The 18,690-nt window shown below is 45.2% G+C and overlaps 1 protein-coding gene and 1 pseudogene across 4 annotated transcripts in view; both read left to right on the top strand.

Annotated features, from left to right (window-relative positions):
* Pxylp1 (2-phosphoxylose phosphatase 1) overlaps positions 1–4,872 on the top strand; it is a 65,877-nt gene extending 61,005 nt beyond the window's left edge. For all 4 annotated transcript variants that reach the window (XM_021171888.2, XM_021171891.2, XM_021171890.2 and 1 more), the window contains exon 6: positions 2,604–4,872. In XM_021171888.2, coding sequence (XP_021027547.1) covers positions 2,604–3,541 — 938 coding nt within the window. In that variant the 3' untranslated portion in view covers positions 3,542–4,872. The remainder of the gene's footprint in view (positions 1–2,603) is intronic.
* Positions 4,873–13,402: 8,530 nt separating this feature from the next.
* On the top strand, positions 13,403–14,255 carry LOC110302300 (annotated as a pseudogene).
* Positions 14,256–18,690: the final 4,435 nt, after the last annotated feature.

The following is an 18,690-nucleotide window of genomic DNA, read 5'->3' as shown; positions in this document are numbered from 1 at the left end:
ACGAGAGGGCAGTGCAGGAGAGCTGGCTAGAAAAGCAAGCTGAACAGCCAGGGAAGGAGATGGGGGGCGTCTCAGTTAGGGTTTTACTGCTGTGAACAGACACCATGACCAAGGCAACTCTTATAAGAACAACATTTAATTGGGGCTGGCTTACAGGTTCAGAGGTTTAGTCCATTATCATCAAGTTGGGAGCCTGGCAGCATCCAGGCAGGCATGGTACAGGCAGAGCTGAGAGTTCTGCATCTTCATCTGAAGGCAGACAGGAAAAGACTGGCTTCTAGGCAGCTGGGTTGAGGGTTAAATACCCATTGCCACAGTGACACACCCACAAGGCCACACACACCTCTTAACAGTGCCACTCCCTGGGCCGAGCATGTACAAACCAACACAGAGGGTACGGCAAGCATGTTTGCACTAATTATAGCTGTTTCCCCACAAATAAAGGACTGCTTGTGCCGGTCAGAGGCCTTCCGGGCCACCAGGAGAAGCCCTCTGGCCTGAGAAAATGGCTGCAGGATTGGCTAAGACTCATGAGGCTTGTCTTGCTTACAGTGTTGTTTTTTTGAGGCTGCAGCTGACTGTTGGTCCTCAGCTGTGTTTGTAGTGGTCTCCTGAAGCTGCGGAAGTGTCCTCAGGGTGACTGCAAAGTGGACAAAGCAGCCAAGCTGCCATGAAGGCCATCTGGCCAGTCAGCAGGAAAGGGGCTCTTGGCTGACAGTTCCTTGCTCAGGCTGCTGGGCAGAGGAGAGCCTGTCAGACAGCCTGCTCCTGATTTTAGTCATTCAAAGAGAGCATTCAAAGACCGTTTAGGATTAACTTAATAATCAAGACTTAACAAAAACTCCACACAGAACTAACTGTCTTAATAGCATTTAATGGTACTTAACGACATATGATAGTGTTTAAACCCCTACGTCAGTGCCCCTAGGGAGAGGTTGGTCTTCTGATCTATCTCATATGGACTGGGACTCAAGGAGCTCAGAGACCCCAAGGTATCTATTTAAACATCTGCTTTCTTAAAATTAAAAATAACTCTACAGGCAAGATGGTTGTCGTGAGTAAACTGGGTCTGCTGCCAAGCCTGGTAACTCAGGTTCACTCCCCGGGTCCCACGTGGCAGAAGGAAGGAACTAACCGGCTCCTGCCAGCAGTCTTCTGACCCCTGTGTGCACTCTGCCATACACATGTGCACGCAGTTAGGTAAAAGGAAAAGGTTACCTTCCTTCTTGCAGAAGCATTGGCGCTCATGAGTATAAATTACAAAAGGCAGTAAAAGGAAAAAACACCACCATTTCACTGAAAAAATAGACTAGGTTGCTGGGGAGGTGGCTCAGGGGTTAAGAGCACTGGCTGCTCTTGAAGAGGGTCCAGGTTCAGTTTGGTTCCCAGCACCTTCAAGTAGGCTCACAACTATCTATAACTCCAGTTCCAGGGGATCTGACACCCTTTTCTGACTTCCTTGGGCATCAGGCCCACAACTGGTGCACATACGTACGTACAGGCAGATGTTTTTTTAAAGAAACAGACTCTTGATGCTAACCTTTCTTCCTGTGCACATGCTGTGGTATCCTAGTGAGCCCTCGATTCCCTATCTTATCTCATGATCTAAGAATATATCAGGAGGTGGACAGGATAGCTCAGCAGGTGAAGGTATCCACCTCATTTACCCCTGGGACAGCTGCACATAAATGTCTAAGTTGGTCATACCGCCTGAGGGTAGTTCACATCCTTAGAGGATTCCCACCCGTTACTGAGATGCAGACCCTCACATGCCGCAGGCTGGAGGGCAAGCTTGCTTTTTTTTCTCTCTCAGGTTGCCCTCTCCTGCTTACAGATAGATAAAGCTTTCTCGTTTCTATAAAAAGTTTGTTTGTTGTTGCACACTGGTGTGCAAAGCCCAGGCAGTGTTAAAGGGAAGGTAGAAGTCTTGCTTCCACTTTCTACCCGCCTCCCTCCCACGCCCTCTATTCCGGAGCCGCTGTGAACACACGTTCTTGCTTTACCTTCTTTTTCTCTTAAGTGTGATAAACATATCGTCTCCTTTATGGTTCTTAAGATGCTCTGGATATCTGAGATTGCAGAGGCCGAGCTAGCTGGCTGAGCTTGAATAGCTCCTGCAGAGCTAGAAGGCCTGCCCCAGAGGTTAACAGGGTCCTTCAGGTAGGCATTATAATGCAAACAGCGCCAGGGAGGGAACTTTCCAACTGTAAGGAGACTAGGCAGAAAGCAGGTAATGGCAGGTAAGGCAGATTTCGGTCACCATCCCTGCCTGAGGATGCTGTGTCCCTGGGTAGTACACCGGTCCTTAGGTCCTTAGGTACTTGCTAATTACAGTCTAGATGCAGGATTCCTGGTCTCTGCTGGCTCTAGGGAAATGGCCAGTCCAGAGGGGAGAGGCTTGTGACAAAGTCTGTTCTCCACACCCCATCCTCACACTAGCTGACACAAACCTGTTCTCACAACTTGTACTTCCATATTGGGAAACAGGCCCCATCCCATTAACTTTGACTGGATTCGAACATGCTGGAGACAGGCACTGGTCGTGTGTGGCTCTTTTGTTAAACTTGCAGTAAGAAAGTCTTCTGTGTCCTCCGGTGTTGCAGGAGTCGTGCAGCATCTGCTGAATGGCCAGCTGCTGAGGGACATCTATCTGAGGAAACACAAACTTCTGCCCAACAACTGGTCCTCAGACCAGCTTTACCTGGAGAGCACGGGGAAGAGCCGCACCCTGCAGAGCGGGCTAGCCCTGCTCTACGGCTTCCTCCCAGAGTTTGACTGGAAGAAGGTTTATTTCAAGCACCAGCCAAGTGCCCTGTTCTGCTCTGGAAGCTGCTACTGCCCGCTGAGAAACCAGTATCTGGAGAAGGAACAGCGCCGCCAGTACCTGCTCCGTCTGAAGAACAGCGACCTAGAGAGGACCTACGGGGAGATGGCCAAGATTGTGGACATCCCCACGAAGCAGCTCCGGGCGGCCAACCCCATCGATTCCATGCTCTGCCACTTCTGCCACAATGTCAGCTTCCCCTGCAGCAGAAGCGGCTGCCTTGGCATGGAGCACTTCAAGGTGATCAAGACGCACCAGATAGAGGATGAGAGGGAGCGCCACGAGAAGCTCCTGTACTTTGGGTACTCCCTCCTCGGGGCCCACCCCATCCTAAATCAGACGGTCAACCGGATGCAGCGCGCTGCCTCGGGCTGGCGGGATGAGCTGTTCACCCTCTACTCTGCTCATGACGTCACCCTGTCACCCATCCTCAGTGCCTTGGGTCTTTTGGAAGCCAGGTTCCCGAGGTTTGCCGCCAGGCTGGTTTTTGAGCTCTGGCAAGACCGTCAAAAGCCCAGTGAACATTCCGTCCGGATTCTTTATAACGGGGCTGACGTTACCTTCCACACCTCCTTCTGCCATGACTTCCACAAGCGCTCTCCCAAGCCTATGTGTCCTCTTGAGAACTTGGTCCGCTTTGTCAAACGGGATATGTTTGTGGCCCTGGACGGCAGTAGTACTAACTATAACGATGCCTGTCATGGGGAAGGGGCCTAAGAGGTGTTCAGCACTGCAGTGTTTTCTTGCTGGTTCTGTCTGTTGCTAAGATGTCAAGGTATGGAGTTCTAATGGATGCAGATTAGGTAGGGTCTTCATGCTCATTGGTTGAGACAGACAGGAAGCACATAACAGGATGTTACTTGCTACAAAATAGCCGGTTCACAGAGGAAAGAAGGTACGTTTTCATGGCCGTGTGCAGCTTAGAGTGCCGGCATAAGGCTCAGAACTCAACAGCCAACCTTATATAACTTTTGACCTGCCACGGAACCAGCAAACCTCTGCCAAAAATCTTCTTAATCTCCGACATTTACCTTAACCTCGTCGAGTGGAAATTTTTCCAGAGTGATGAGTTCACAGTGTGCTTGGCTTGGCAGCCTTTCTCTGGGGCGGGGACCAGAAGGTCAGTATCTTAGACTCTGTAGACCTAAAGGTCACAGAGAATCTCTGTCATATCTTCTCAGCTGTGCTCTGGTGGTGGACATGTGTGAGCAAACAGAGTGAGTGGCAGCCAGCTCGGGCTCTCTGGCCGTGTCTGCTGACTCATCTTTAAAAGCAGCCTGTACCGCTGTGCTTCCAGCGCTTTGAAGGCCACCCGACAGCTGTTCTTCGGGTCCTTCAGTAATGTCTGCTAGAAGCACAGCGTTGGGTCTGTATCTGGCGTGGTAACACGCCCAGGGAAATGAACACCAGGTCAGAAAGCACGCAGGAAATTACTACAGTACTTGATGCTCGTGAGGATCGTGGCACAAAATAGCTTTAAGTGTGTCTTAGATACTTGTCTGCCGTAGTCTATTGGCTGCATATGCTGGAATTTTTGTATTCCATTTAGTATTTTTATAGTCTAGGGAAATATTTTCTGAGGCCAGTTTTAGATGTGTTTGGATTCCTATAGAAATACTCGGTTTACTGCACCTGCTTGGTGGTTGGAAGGAGGCCAAAGCTCAATTCAGACACTCGTTTTCCCTCCAAAAATAAATAATGACTTGTTCCCTTTGACAAGCTGTAGAACTGGGTCCATTTTTAAACCATTTTCATCAATTTCAAATGCCAATTTCCAATTGATTTTTAAAGAGATTTCTAGAAAGAAAAAAAAAACAACTTTGTTACTCCATAGTTAAATAATCTTTCTAAAGTGTTTTCTACATTAGGCGTGATTGCAGCTAACGCCGTGGTTCCTGGGTTAATGGTGCTCGTTCGTTCCGCAGACGTGGCCCATGCAGGTGGGATTTTCCAGTTTCAGCATTCCAGCCTTTCTCTTCCTTTGTGTCTGGTGTTGCATTCGAACACGTTTTGTTTTTAGAAATAAAAATTTTGGAATTCTTAGCCTGTACAGCTTCCGGTGTGTATCTGTCCGTCCTCGGGTTCTTTACAAGGGAGAAGCTGTGTCTTAGAGTTTCACTTTAACTGCTTGATGTAGTGCTGAAAACTCTCTCTCTCTCTCTCTCTCTCTCTCTCTCTCTCTCTCTCTCTCTCTCGTATAAGCCTATTCGGGTTTCTTTCTCCCACTCACAAGCTGTCAGATTTAGAACTGCTAAACACAGCTTGAAGATTTAAAATTAAAAGCAAAAAAAAAAAAAAAAAAAAAAAACAGGAATTTTCAAAGCCCCAGGTCGTGATGCCTGTTGTAAGAGTATTTGGGGTAAGAGGCAACATCAATGTTGAGAGAAGACGGTTTTCCCTCCCGAGACACTGGCAGCGCGAAGGGCAGAGTTCTGAAAGCCTTCGTTCCACAGCAGATTAGTTTTAATGCAAAATAGGATGCTGACCATATTCATGTGTACTCCCAGACCTTGGAATTGATCTAATGGCATCGCTCATGACCGGTCTGGGAGTGTACATATATGTAGTTAGCTTCATGATGACTCCAGTTAATAACAATGTATTATGAATCTGAAAACTGCTAAAAAATATTTTAAATACCATATAATAGTACATTCCCACCACAGGTCAGAACGTAGTTAGTTTACTCCTTGCCTTACCCAAACGGGCTCACAGTTTCAGGATATAATCCGCCATGGTGGAGACAGAACGGTGGGGGGGGGGGAGTTCTTTGTTGGCCATGGCATCAAAAACACCAGTATGCTTGCTCACATGTTCATACATTAGGTATACGACCATATCTAGAAGAGCTATGGGCAATTAATAACTAATAAGAGGGAAACCAATCTTTTCCGGAGATGGGTCCTCCCTCTAATTGGTTGCCCAATACTATGTGATCAGCCCTAAAAACATAATATATTAACAACCTAAATGGACTCAGCAGATTGTATTTATGTATTTATTCGTGTGTGAGTGTGCGTTGTGTGTGTGTGCATGTGTGTGTGGTGTTTATGTGTATGTGCATGTGTTTGCATGTGTGTGTATGTGTGTGTGAGTGTATGTTTACATACATGTGTGTGCATGTGTGTGTGTTTGTGTATATGTGCATGTATGTGTGTATGTGTGCATGTGTGTGTGTGAGCGTGTGTGTGTGTGAGTGTATGTTTACATACATGTGTGTGCATGTGTGAGCGTGTGTGTGTGAGAGTGTATGTTTACATACATGTGTGTGGATGTGTGTGTGTGTTTGTGTGTATGTGCATGTATGTGTGTGAGTGTGTGTGAATGTGTGTGCATGTGTGTGTGAGTGTATGTTTACATACATGTGTGTGCATGTGTGAGTGTGTGTGTGTGAGTGTATGTGAGTGTGTGTGCATGTGTGTGTGTGTGTGCATAAAGTGAATAAATACACTGGAAAATAATCCCGAGCAACAACTTCCAAAGTGAAGTTCAGCCTTACAGGGATGAAGCAATCTGAGTTTCAGCCTCAGCCTCAGTTTCTCCCACTGTGTTCTCTCCATACACTTGAGAAGGCGGGTGTGGATGGGCTTTTCTGCCACACAGAGCGAGCAATTGGTTCTGCAGCTGGATGCCTTCCGGTTCAGTCCTGAGATACGTATGTACCTATGGTGTCAGATCCCTCAGGTTGAGCACTCAGAACTGTCACACACGACTGTGCTTGAGTTGGCAGGTTTTACCTGAGCCTCTTGACCAAACTGGCCATGAATTTAGGTCTACCCGCCCCCATCCCCTGGGCTCAATTTGCTTGAGTCATCACAGAGCTTTAGGAAAACACTAGTTTATTACAAGGGATGCTCCAGAGAAAGAGATGCATATGGTGTGGTGGAGGGGCACAGAGCTTCCAATACTGTCTTGCTGAGCCACAGTCCATTAATTTCTTGTATCTAGCTGCCCAGCTCTCCAAACTCTGTCCGTTAGGTTTTTATGAAGATTTCATTGCATAGGCATAATTGATTATGTCTTTGGCCACTGGTGATCAATATGACTATGACATCCCTCCCATCTCTGAAGGTTGAGTGATGGGGCTGAAAGTTCCACCCTCTGAGCATGCCTTGGTCTTCCCACCAAACAGCCCTCAACTTGGAGCTATCTGGAGACTACCTGCATCAGGATACTTATTGTAGCATGCAAAAGAAATGATTTTTAAAAGCCTAAGGATTTTATAGGGAAATGGACCAACATCGGGTATGTCTCGATATACATCTTCTGGAAGCAGTACTTTGAACTGTTGGACAAACATTGCTCTGAAATTTTCTATGGGGATGTCCAAATATGGATACCTTAAAAAATAGGAACAAGATCGTCCTAGATCTTTTGTTCCAGAACTTGATTTTAAGGGTATATTTTTTAGGGGGCTGGCAAGATGGCTTAGTGGATAAAAGCACTTGATGCTCTTCCAGAGGACCTCAGTTCAATTCCAAGCACCCACATGATCACCTGGTGGGTGTTCGCAACTCTGGTTTGGGGGATCTGACACCCTCTGACCTCTGTGGGTACCAGGCACACAAATGGTAAACATATATTCATCCTAGGAAACACAAAAATAAAATTGATTAATAAATTTTGTTTTGTTTTTTGAAATAAGGTTTCTCTGTGTTTCTGGAACTTGATCTTTAAAACAGGTTGGCCTTAAACTCACAGAAATTCACCTGCCTTTGTCTCCTGAGTGCTAGAAAATTTTTTAAAGAATGTATTTTTATTAAATTGCTTCCTTTAGCATCAACTTAGAAGTTTTTCTCATTAGTTTCTTCAGCAGTATGTCTTGGAGATATTTCCATCTTGAGATGTGTAGATAGAGACAGACTGCTCATTTTATAAAATACAGATTAGACTAGTATATTTTATAGAAACAACAAAAATTAAATTGTATAGAACATAGATATTTTTATATTCTTTTAAAAACACATTTTATTTATCTTTTTATGTGTGATGTGTTTATGTATGTACATGTGTACATTTCTGTCAGTACAGGTTCAAGAGTGTTATGACAGACTTTTTTTTTTTTTTAGCTGTTTTTAAAACATTTTTAGGGCTGAAGAGACGGCTCAGCAGTTAAGAGCACTGACTGCTCTTCCAGAGGTCCTGAGTTCAATTCCAAGCAACCAACCACATGGTGGCTCACAACCATCTGTAATGGGATCACATGCCCTCTTCTGGTGTGTCTGAAGACAGCAACAGTGGTCTCATATAAATAAAATAAATAATTCAAAAATAAATAAAAAACATTCTTACTCTTTGAGTATTTCATATAAAACTTTTTACCATATGCAGCCCCATCTTCCAACTTGTCCAGATTCATTTCTGCCTCCCTACCTACTCAACTTCATGTCCCACCCCACCCCCCCCCCCCACCCCACACACAGACCCCTACCCCCCCCCCAGCCCCCTTTCTTGGCTCCTTGCCTCTCATTTCTTCCTGTACTGGAACTCCAAGTGGCCGTTACCACGCTGGGCTGAGCATTCTTTGTCAAGCTTCGCTTTGAACAGACTTAACAAACTCAACTATATGCTCTTGGAATTAGAGTTTACTCGTTTTAGTGGCAGGAATTGAACCCAGGGCCTCGCACATGCTAGGTAAGCACTCTGCCACTAAGAGTGGTTAGTGCCACATCCACAACCGTGTTCCTCTCTCAAGAGAGGAACTCAGTAACGTGCCCAGGTGGCCTTAGCCTCCTATCAGACCATAACCTCAAGGTCCTCCTGTCTCAGCCTCCTGAGTACAGGCCTGTGCTGCTGCCCTGGTGGTAATAATTAGCAATAATAAATGGCCTTCCAAGAAAACTACTAAACACCTAATCGAAGGTCTTTCATCATAGGCTCAGCAGAATTAGATTTGGAGGAAGACTTAGGTAAATCCCTTTTCCAGAACCTAAGAACTAGTACAGGAAAGGTGGGGATACACGCCTCTCTGAATCTTCGGAAACCCCCGCGAAGCAGGTTCAGCATCCCAGGCTGGGTAGGTCACCCTGATGTGTTAGATAGAATGTAACTGCAGATCCACAGTGTAAAGTAGTGGCTAGTGGGATGCCAGCCCGATCCTCATGGCTCAGGACTTGCAACTGAGTATTACGAGTGTAGCCCTGCGTTCACACCTACCAGGAGCTAGCTCAGTCACAATCTGTTCATGAGGAATCAGCCGAATACACAGGCATGACCAGGCCCTCCTGGCTGCTAAGGCCTGGCTAACAGCTGGGACAGATGAGCATCTGTGAGGAAAGGGTCACCAAGAGGAGCAGAACTCCTCAGGGCTGCAGTGCCCTCAGCAGAAGGATACCCTTGGGGCTGACTTCAGATGTGCCAGCCGAGTGAGAGTCCTGCCTCCCTACATGGGCTTCGTGAGTCTTCCAAGAGAGGAGAATGCTTTTCTAAATAGTCTGCCCTGAGTCCAACCTAGGTAGGCACAAGGGCTCTGGCCACTATATTCCCTGGAAGAGACTGAGAGGCCTTAGTAAGGGGCTTTTCCTACGGCCTCTGCAGCAGTCCTACCAGATGTTATGGTTGGTGAAGGATGTCAGTAAATTAAAAATGGGGGTCGCTGCAGTTACAAATTTAAGTCTACTCCAGCCAATCCTGGCTTATTTTTCTTTAAGTAAAACAATGTAGTGAGCGATAGTGTATTCAACCACTAGAGGGCAGCATCAAATAAGCTATTGGTCTTTAGGGTTGGGTCTGCCTTATAGAAAGGTAGGTTGTGTATTAAGAAGTTGACAAACTGCCCTGGTTTGCCTGTCATGGAGGAGTTTCCACAGGCAAGCTTTTCCATGCTAACATCTGAGAAAGCCTAAGGCAAAGTAAAACAAGCCAGTGACTCTGGAGTTACACATTCAAACAAATGTATTATATCGTTCACATTTTATAGAAAAGTTTGACTGGGTGATTCACAGAGCTAGCTGGTGTGAAGCAGAATTGGGTTAAAGGAACATGTTTTATTTGCTTGTTTTGTTTGTTTTGTTTTGTTTTGTTTTGTTTTTCAAGACAAGGTTTCTCTGTGTAGCCCTTGCTATCCTGCAACTCACTCTGTAGACCAAGCTGGCTTCAAACTCAGAGAGCCACCTGCCTCTGCTGGGATTAAAAGCATGCACCACCGCCAGGCTAGGACCATGTTCTTAAGCAGGACACCTCATAACACTCCCCTGAACAATCTGGGTCACTGTTAGGTTTCATGCTACCCAAACCTGATCACCATGGCTTAAGCAGTAAAGTCGTGTATCAATCATTTCAAATGGGTCCAGCATGCTCTCGGGATCTCAGGTGCCTGCGGACGTCACATGGGCAGAACAGGGGCTCCTTGATTCCAAGGAAGCAGTGAGTTTATTAGACACATTGCTGTTCCAATCAAAGCTGCTTTAATCTAAGTGCATTAATTAGTTTTCTATTGCTGAGATCAAGGTAATTTACACAAGGAAGAGTTTATTTTGGGTTTGTGTTAGTCAGGGTTTCTATTCCTGCACAAACATCATGACCAAGAAGCAAGCTGGGGAGGAAAGGATTTATTCGGCTTACGTTTTCCACATTGCTGTTGATCACCAAAGGAAGCCAGGACTGGAACTCAAGCAGGTCAGAAAGCAGGAGCTGATGCAGAGGCCATACAGAGGACAGATGTTACTTACTGGCTTGCTCCCCCTGCCTTGCTCAACCTGCTCTCTTATAGGACCCAGGACAACCAGCCCAGGAATAGCACCACCCACAAGGGGACCTCCCACCCTTGATCACTAATCGAGAAAATACCTTACAGCTGGATCTCATGGAGGCATTTCCTCAAGGGAGGCTTCTTTCTCTGCAATAACTGCAGCTTGTGTCAAGTTGACACATAAAACCAGCCAGCACAGGGTTCCAGGATGGTGGAGCAGAGGTCGCAGGCAGCAGGTAGCCACAACAACAGTCGAGGACTCATATCTTGAACTACAAACAGAAGGCAGGCCGGGCAACCAGTAAGCTCACCACTGGCTTTTCAAACCTCAAAGCTTGCCTCCAGACACAACTCCTCCAACAAGACCACATCGCTTAATCCTTCCCAAACAGTTCCATCAACTGGGGGCTGCATATTTAAACATACTAGCCGATGGGAGACAATCTCATTCAAACCAGCACACTGAGGAATCGTGGGTGCTAGGTACAGAGCTAACAGTGAACATCCCTCCCCCAGTCCCTCCACCAGAGCTGAGGGTGTGCTGGGACTGTGCCACACAGAACCCCCACTTCAGGACTTCTTTCTATACTTGCTGGCAACACTGGACTCTCAGCCTTTCAGGAACTTGCTCTGAAAGAGAACACCATTGACCAAAGGACAAACCTCTTTCCCAGGACAGCCACACATACTGACTGGTCAGAACAAGAATGCAATAGCCAGGGAATAACTCAGAAATCCATGCCCAAATCAGAGTTCTTGTGGGGGGCAGCAGAGGCCTTGTAACTTTCAAAGTCCAGCATCTGTTTTGTCACCCCCATTTACAGCAGTCACCCCCTGTAAACTTCCTGTGTTCCCTCCAAGGCTGCTTCCTGGGACTGCAGAGGGCAAGCACATTCTAGATGCCAAGGCATCTACCTGGAGGGATAGGGAACTGGAGTCACTTATAGGAAAGGGAGAATTTATTTATCACAGATTTCTCTACTATGGGGACATTTATTTACTTATTGTGGAAGCCAAACACAGTCGTATACTCAAGTTCCATCAACAGAGGAGAGAAAATATTTGGGAGTGGGGTGCACTTCTTCTGAGCATATGTAGATGTTTTTCCTTGTCATTATTCCCTAATGTAACACTGCTTATCATCCAGACTGTAGAGGAAGAGTCATCTAGAGATGTAAATATAGAGAAGGATGTGTATATATTATAGGCAAATGCAAAACCATCTCCTATGAGATTTGAGCGGCATCACATTGTGGCATCTGGGCTATGGAGGGTCTTACAACCAATCCAATATGTATAGTGACTACTTGCCTTGCAACCAATCCCCCATGGTTATTGTATAATGACTATTGATCTCACAGCCAATATGTATAATGACTATATATACAAATTAAGCACTAGAAAATTTTAATTGTGGACAGTTCAAGGGTAATGGCAGAAAGGTTGTTATACCAAAACTTACCATTTACTGAATATCTACCATTGGCTAGAAGTCTTCCACTGCCATAGACTGTACAATCTCACAAAATAAATAACCATTAATTAGCCGAAAATAAAAGAGAAGATCCAAATTAATAAAATTAAAAATGAACAGAGACACAAAATAAATCCAGAAAATTACAAATGCATACTTTTAAAACTTACGTCCCACCAAGCTAGAAAACATTAAAGACGTGAATGAACTTTTAACTGCATCTGACTGACCCAAGTTAAACCGAGATATGATCAATCATTTCAACAGACCTGGACCCAGGAAGGAGATCAAAGCAATAGTAAGAGCTTTCCACAAACAACCACAACCCCCGGGCCCAGATGTATTCACAGCAGACATCTATGAGATCCTAAAACAAGAACCATAAGCCCTGCTTCCCAAGCCTGTCCATAAAATGGAAATGGAAGTCAAACTTACAAACTTTCTCTTTTGTTCTGAGACAGGGTTCCTCCATATATCCCTGGCTGTTCCAGGCTGGCCTGGAACTCAAAGAGGTCTGTCTGTCTTCGTCTGCCTCCTTCAGTGCTGGGACTAAAGGCGTGCACCACTACCACCCCACTTCAAACTTCCTTTTTAAAGCCAGTATTATGCTAGCACTAACTAAAATAAGATAAAGACGAGAGAAAGAAAGGAATGATAGAAAGAAAAACTTTAGGTCAATATCCCTGACGAACATAGATACAAAGAACATAAGGCAAAATAGTTGCAAGCTCCTTAGTTAAGGTTTTATTATCGCCGTGAAGAGACGCCATGACCAAGGCAACTCTTATAAAGGCGAGCATTTAATTGGGCCTGGTTTACAGTTTCAGAGGTTCAGTCCATTATCATGACAGCAGGAAGCAAGGCAACATGCAGCAGACTTGGCGCTGGAAGAACCAAAAGTTCTACATCCTGATGTGAAGGCAGCCAGGAGGATACTGCGTCTCTCGGGCCAGACTTGAGCATCTATATGAGACCTAAAGCCCTGCCTCCAAGGTGACACACTTCCTTTAGCAAGACCACACCTCCTTCAGCAATGCCACACCTCCTAATACTGCCTCTTTCTATGGGCCAAGCATATTTAAACCACCACACAAACCAAATATAGAAACCCTTTGAAAAGTTCACCACCAAGACCAAGTTGGCTTTATTCCATGGGTACTGGAATGATTCTATATCTGCAAATCAATAAATGTAACAACTCATATAAATTGGCTTAGAAACAGAAACTGCATGGTTGTTGGAATAGAGGCAGAAAAGAGCCTTTGATAAAATCCAACATCTCTTCATGATAAAAGCCCCAGGGAGACAGAGATGGGCAACATACTCCAACATAATAATGACTACAGATGACAAACCCATGACTAATATCCTAAATGAAGAAAAACTTGGCTTCTTCTTTTTTGGAAAACACCAAATGGCGGATGACGCCGGTGCAGCGGGAGTGCCCGGAGGACCGGGGGCCTCGGCGGCTTCTGCGGAGGATTCTGCAGCGATCTTAGGGGCCGTGGCCGTGGTCGAGGCAGCGGGGCTCGCGGAGGTAAAGCTGAAGACAAGGAGTGGATCCCCGTCACCAAGCTGGGCCGCCTGGTTAAGGACATGAAGTTCAAGTCCTTGGAGGAGATCTACCTGTTCTCCCTGCCCATTAAGGTGTCTGAGATCATTGACTTCTTCCTGGGTGCATCCCTAAAGGATGAGGTTCTGAAAATCATGCCAGTGCAGAAGCAGACTCGGGCTGGCCAGGCCAGAGGACAAGGTTCAAGGCTTTCGTCGCTATTGGGGACTACAATGGTCACCTTGGTCTTGGTGTTAAGTGCTCCAAAGAGGTTGCCACTGCCATCCGAGAGGTCATCATCTTGGCCAAGCTTTCCATCGTCCCTGTGTGGAGAGGCTACTGGGGGAACAAGATTGGCAAGCCCCACACTGTTCCATGCAAGGTGACAGGCCGCCGTGGCTCTGTGCTGGTGCGTCTCATCCCTGCCCCCAGAGGCACTGGCATTGTCTCTGCTCCTGTGCCCAAGAAACTCCTGATCATGGCTGGTATAGATGACTGCTACACTTCAGCCAGAGGCTGCACTGCCACCCTGGGCAACTTTGCTAAGGCCACCTTTGATGCCATCTCCAAGACTTACAGCTACCTGACCCCCGACCTCTGGAAAGAGACTGTCTTCACCAAGTCTCCTTGTCAGGAATTCACTGATCATCTAGTAAAAACCCACATCAGAGTCTCTGTTCAGAGGACCAAGGCTCCAGCTGTGGCTACTACATAAGGATTTTGTACAAGAAAAATAAAAGAATTAAGTCTGCTAAAAAAAAAAAAAAAAAAAAAAAAAAAAAAAAAAAAAAAAGGAAAGAAAAAGAAAGAAAAACTTGAAGCAATTCTATTAAAATTAGGATCAAGACAAGGCTACCCACTCTCTGCATTCCTAAGCGGTAAGAAGAGAATAAGACAAGAGAGGGAAATAAAAGGGACACAGATAAGAAGTGGGGTCCAAGTAACCCACTCTTCGGATTGTATGATTCTGTACATAATAGACCCTGAAAATTCCACCAGAAAACTCCTAGACCTGACAACCACTTTCATCAAAGTAGCAAGATACAAAAGCAACACACACATAAAAAATCAGTAATTTTTCTATTTACCTGTGAAAAACACACAAAGAGAGATCAAGGAAAGAATTCCATTGACAATAGCTTAAAGATAACAAAATAGGAGAAAGCCTAGACAAGGAGATGAAGGGGACCTCTGCAATGAGAACTTTAAAACAAGGAAGAAGTTGAGGAAGATGTTTGAACAAGGAAAGATGCTCACGGATTGAAAGACTCAGTATTGTGAAAGGGCCATCTTACTGAAAGCAGCTTAGAGGTTCGTTGCAATCTCAAGGAAAACTCAAGCGATATTCTTCACAGAAATAGAATGAGCAAGCTTAAAGCTCACAAGGAGCCAAAGCTATCCTGATCAAAAAGAAGGATTTCTTGTTGTAATGGAGGCATTACAATACCTGCTCTCAAGTTACACTCCAGAGCCATAGTGATAAAAAAACAAAAACAAAAAATGAACAAACAAATTAAAAAACAAACAAACAAACAAGGCACTGGCACAAAACCAGATAGCTAGGTCAATCAGAAATAACAAACAAGCCAGTCATGAACCCATACAATTATGGCCACCTGAGAGGAAGAAAGCATCTACACTAAATGGTGTTGGGAAAACTGGGTATCCATATGCAGAAGAATGAGACTAGACCCTTAGCTCTCATCCTGCACACAAATTGGCTCCAAATGTAAGAAAACTGGTGGAAGAAAGGGGATGGAGTATGCCAGAGGGAGTAAGGGGGAATGATAAGGTCATAAGCCCAGCACTGACAAAGGAGACCTCATGATCCTGAAAAGCTTGTGTACAACAAAGGAAAGAATCAACCAAGTGAGGAGGCAGCCTGCAGAATGGGAGGAAACCTTTGCCAGCAACACATCCACTGCAGGATTAACATCAAGAACACCAAAAAGAACTCAAGGAACTAAACACCAAGAAAACAAACAACCCAGGCAGCACATTTGATCCAGCTATACTGCTCCTGGGCACATATCCGAAACACTCTATAATACTAAAGATACTTGCTCGTCAGTGCTTTTTGCTGCTCCATTCACAATAGCCAGAAAATGTAATCAGCCTAGATATCCATTAGCAAATGAACAGATCATCAAAGTGTGGTACATACTCAACGGAATTTTATTCATCTGTAAAACTGAAATTATGAAATTTGCAAGTAAATGAATGAAACTGGAGAAAAATATACCCAGGCTCAGGACAAACGCCAAAGGTTCTTTCTCCTTTCTGGATTCTAGCTTTGACTCTTTAGATCTATAGGTTTAACTTGGAGGACCTGTAGAAACCAGAGACCAGAAAGGGGCTGAGGGAAGGGATAACTGCAGGAGAACACTGAAAGCGGAGGTTTAGGCAAAGTTGGGAGTGGAGAAATGGGGGGAGGATGGGGGGAGGAAGGGTTAACCAATAAAAAACACATGAAGAAGCCATACTGGAACCTATAAGAGGTAGAAGAGAGATATCTTACTCAGCTGGCTAACTGCTCCTCGAGGCCATGGTTATTAAACAAAAACCTCAGGCCTAGGTGTGAGATATCTCCTTACACCTTGTTGGGCAGGCAGGCCCCAGAGGCAACCAAAAGACACAGGATTAGCTGGACATGATGGAGCGCTCCTTTAAACCCAGGTCTATGAGGCAGAGAGGAGAATCTCTGTGAAGTTGAGTCTAGCCTGGTCTACATAATGAGTTCCAGGACAGCCAGGGTTACACAGAAAGACCCTGTCTCAAACAAAATAAATCAAACACCCCAAAACCCAAAACCATACAAGCAACACCTCCCCCGCAAAACCCCCACAGACTTTTGTCATAGCTCTTAGGTTCCCAGCAGTGCTAGGTGAGACCCCATGGCAGAAGACACCAGACACCGTGATTAGAAGGTATAGAGAATTCAAGCTGGGGTTGACTGGGAAGCCGGCCTGCTTTCATAATGCTAGAAGATATCAGCTGCTGTTTCCAGCTGAGAACCCACCAAACTGCAATAGCAATCCACCAGGTAAGATGTGCCCACGGCTACAATACTGCCATGATGATTACAGGCACAACCAACGGCTCCCTGATTGTGTTCAAACCTGACAGTGGAAACTCAGTCAAAAAACCCATAGGAGGGAAGGTGTTAGGCCCTAAAGAGGACATTTTTACTACCACCACCACCACCCCCATGGACAAGAGAAGAGATGGAAAGAATAAAAGCGCCTGAAGCTGTGGAGAAAGATGGTAAAACGCTGCCTTCTGCGTAGGACACAGTCATTGCAATCAGCATCTGTGGAGGCCTGAACTAGACCCATGCAAGACTGGACCTCAGTAGCCAGTTATGGATTGGAGAGGCTCAAGGGGTCCTACCCTTCCCTTCTGAATTGGACTATTGAAGGGCTCTAGGGAAGGGAGAACCACTGTGTTCAAATATGTACCACTACGCTAGTGAGTCCACCAGATTCCATCTGTTGAATTCCGTTTCAAATATGACAGCTGCTGTGTTACTCCTAAAAGTGCACCCACCTCCACACTGAGAATCATCCAGAAGACATCTCCATAGTAGAGTCCAGTAGCAGTGCACATCCACCACTGTCCCTGGTACATGCCTGCTCTGCTGGGACTGCACATCTGGACGCTGACGTCTGTGATCTCTAGGGGCTCTAGTGATCTCACCATCACCACGTTCACATGTCCAAACTGGTCTCCCCAACATATTTAAGACAAACCCCTGGAGGCCAGGCCTCTGCTCCAGAATTCGGGATCCACCAAGTTTTTATGAACTGGGTATCAGGGGGTATTGACTCCCCTACTCCTATGGTGCATCTTCAACAAAGGACATGGAAGGCACACTGATATTTGGGCTCTCGAAGTCATAATAGACGCCAATTGTAAGTTCCTGAGCTATGTGAAACCCAGTCTCAAATCAGAAAAGGCCAAGGCAGAAAGCAAAACGCCACTTGCAACTTCTTTCTCAGAAGAGCTATTTGGTTAGCTGCTCCTAAGGAGCCACGCACACAATCTAGAGTCCTCCAAACAACAGCATCTCACCAGGGCTGGTTCACAGCTCCAGTGCCCACCCACACCTGCTTGGTACAGAACTCAGCCAGGAAAGACCAAGGGCCTCGTAAAGCCAAAACTTCAGATGAGTGACCTTACTTTAAGTCACTACTGATAAGTTGTTGGCAGGACTGCTGGGGGACAGATTTACAGAGCTCTGTGACAGTCTATCCTGATCTTGCTTGCTTTACTCAGGAACAGGAGCCCATGTATTTTTGCTGATCGAGTCGAACTCGGAACCCCCAGGGTCTGCTAGGTTGTTTTCATCTGATTGTCGGTTCTTTTGGGGAGAGGCAAACGGGTTGAAGTTTCCTTCTACCTTGCGATGTGGCTGTGTGTTGAATTCCGTTCCTTACTTGTGGTCACACAGATGGCCCTGGTAAACAAAGTGGGCACAAAGCAAAACGAAAAGACATGTAGAAAGAAAGCAAACAGGGATGTGGGTATTTAAAAAAAGAATAGGAAGTGAAATTAATCAAATGTATTACATACATGCATAAAATTGTTAAGGAACAAACTTATAACTAACAACATACATTATTATTCACATGTATATGATATATAACTAGTATAATATATCATATATAATATGATTAATGTGTAATGTATAATATATAATATATGATATAATATGCAACATACAACCTACAACCTACCCCACAGATAGTAAGTCCTGTCTCTGTGGGGTCTGTCAGGAGGAGGGCTTGGGAAGCATGACCGTCATAAATTTATTCATATATTTGTATAATATATAGTCATATATATTACAATATATGTCACATCTGTGTGTGATGGTTAACCCTTTATTGTGCTTGCTTACTTTTTCCCTTACACAGATAAGCCAAACACGCCACATCTCCCAACTTTCGGAATCGTGCAATACTAACACAAGTCTCCAAAGGAAACACTGTGAATTGCATTAAATGTTGCTTTAATTATGAATACTTGCAATAATAAAAGAATGTTTTTCTAATGTTTTTCTCCCCCCCACCCCGCCCCTAAGAAGCTTTGTTTTGAAAAACTAAGCAATAGGAATAAATCTTTTTGTTTGTTTGTTTTGGGATTTTTTT

This window comes from Mus caroli, chromosome 9 (genome assembly GCF_900094665.2).
Source record: "Mus caroli chromosome 9, CAROLI_EIJ_v1.1, whole genome shotgun sequence".
In the NCBI taxonomy this organism is placed as follows: Eukaryota; Metazoa; Chordata; class Mammalia; order Rodentia; family Muridae; genus Mus; species Mus caroli.
Note: the sequence above shows the minus strand (reverse complement) of the source record. Positions and strands in the feature narration are given on the sequence as shown.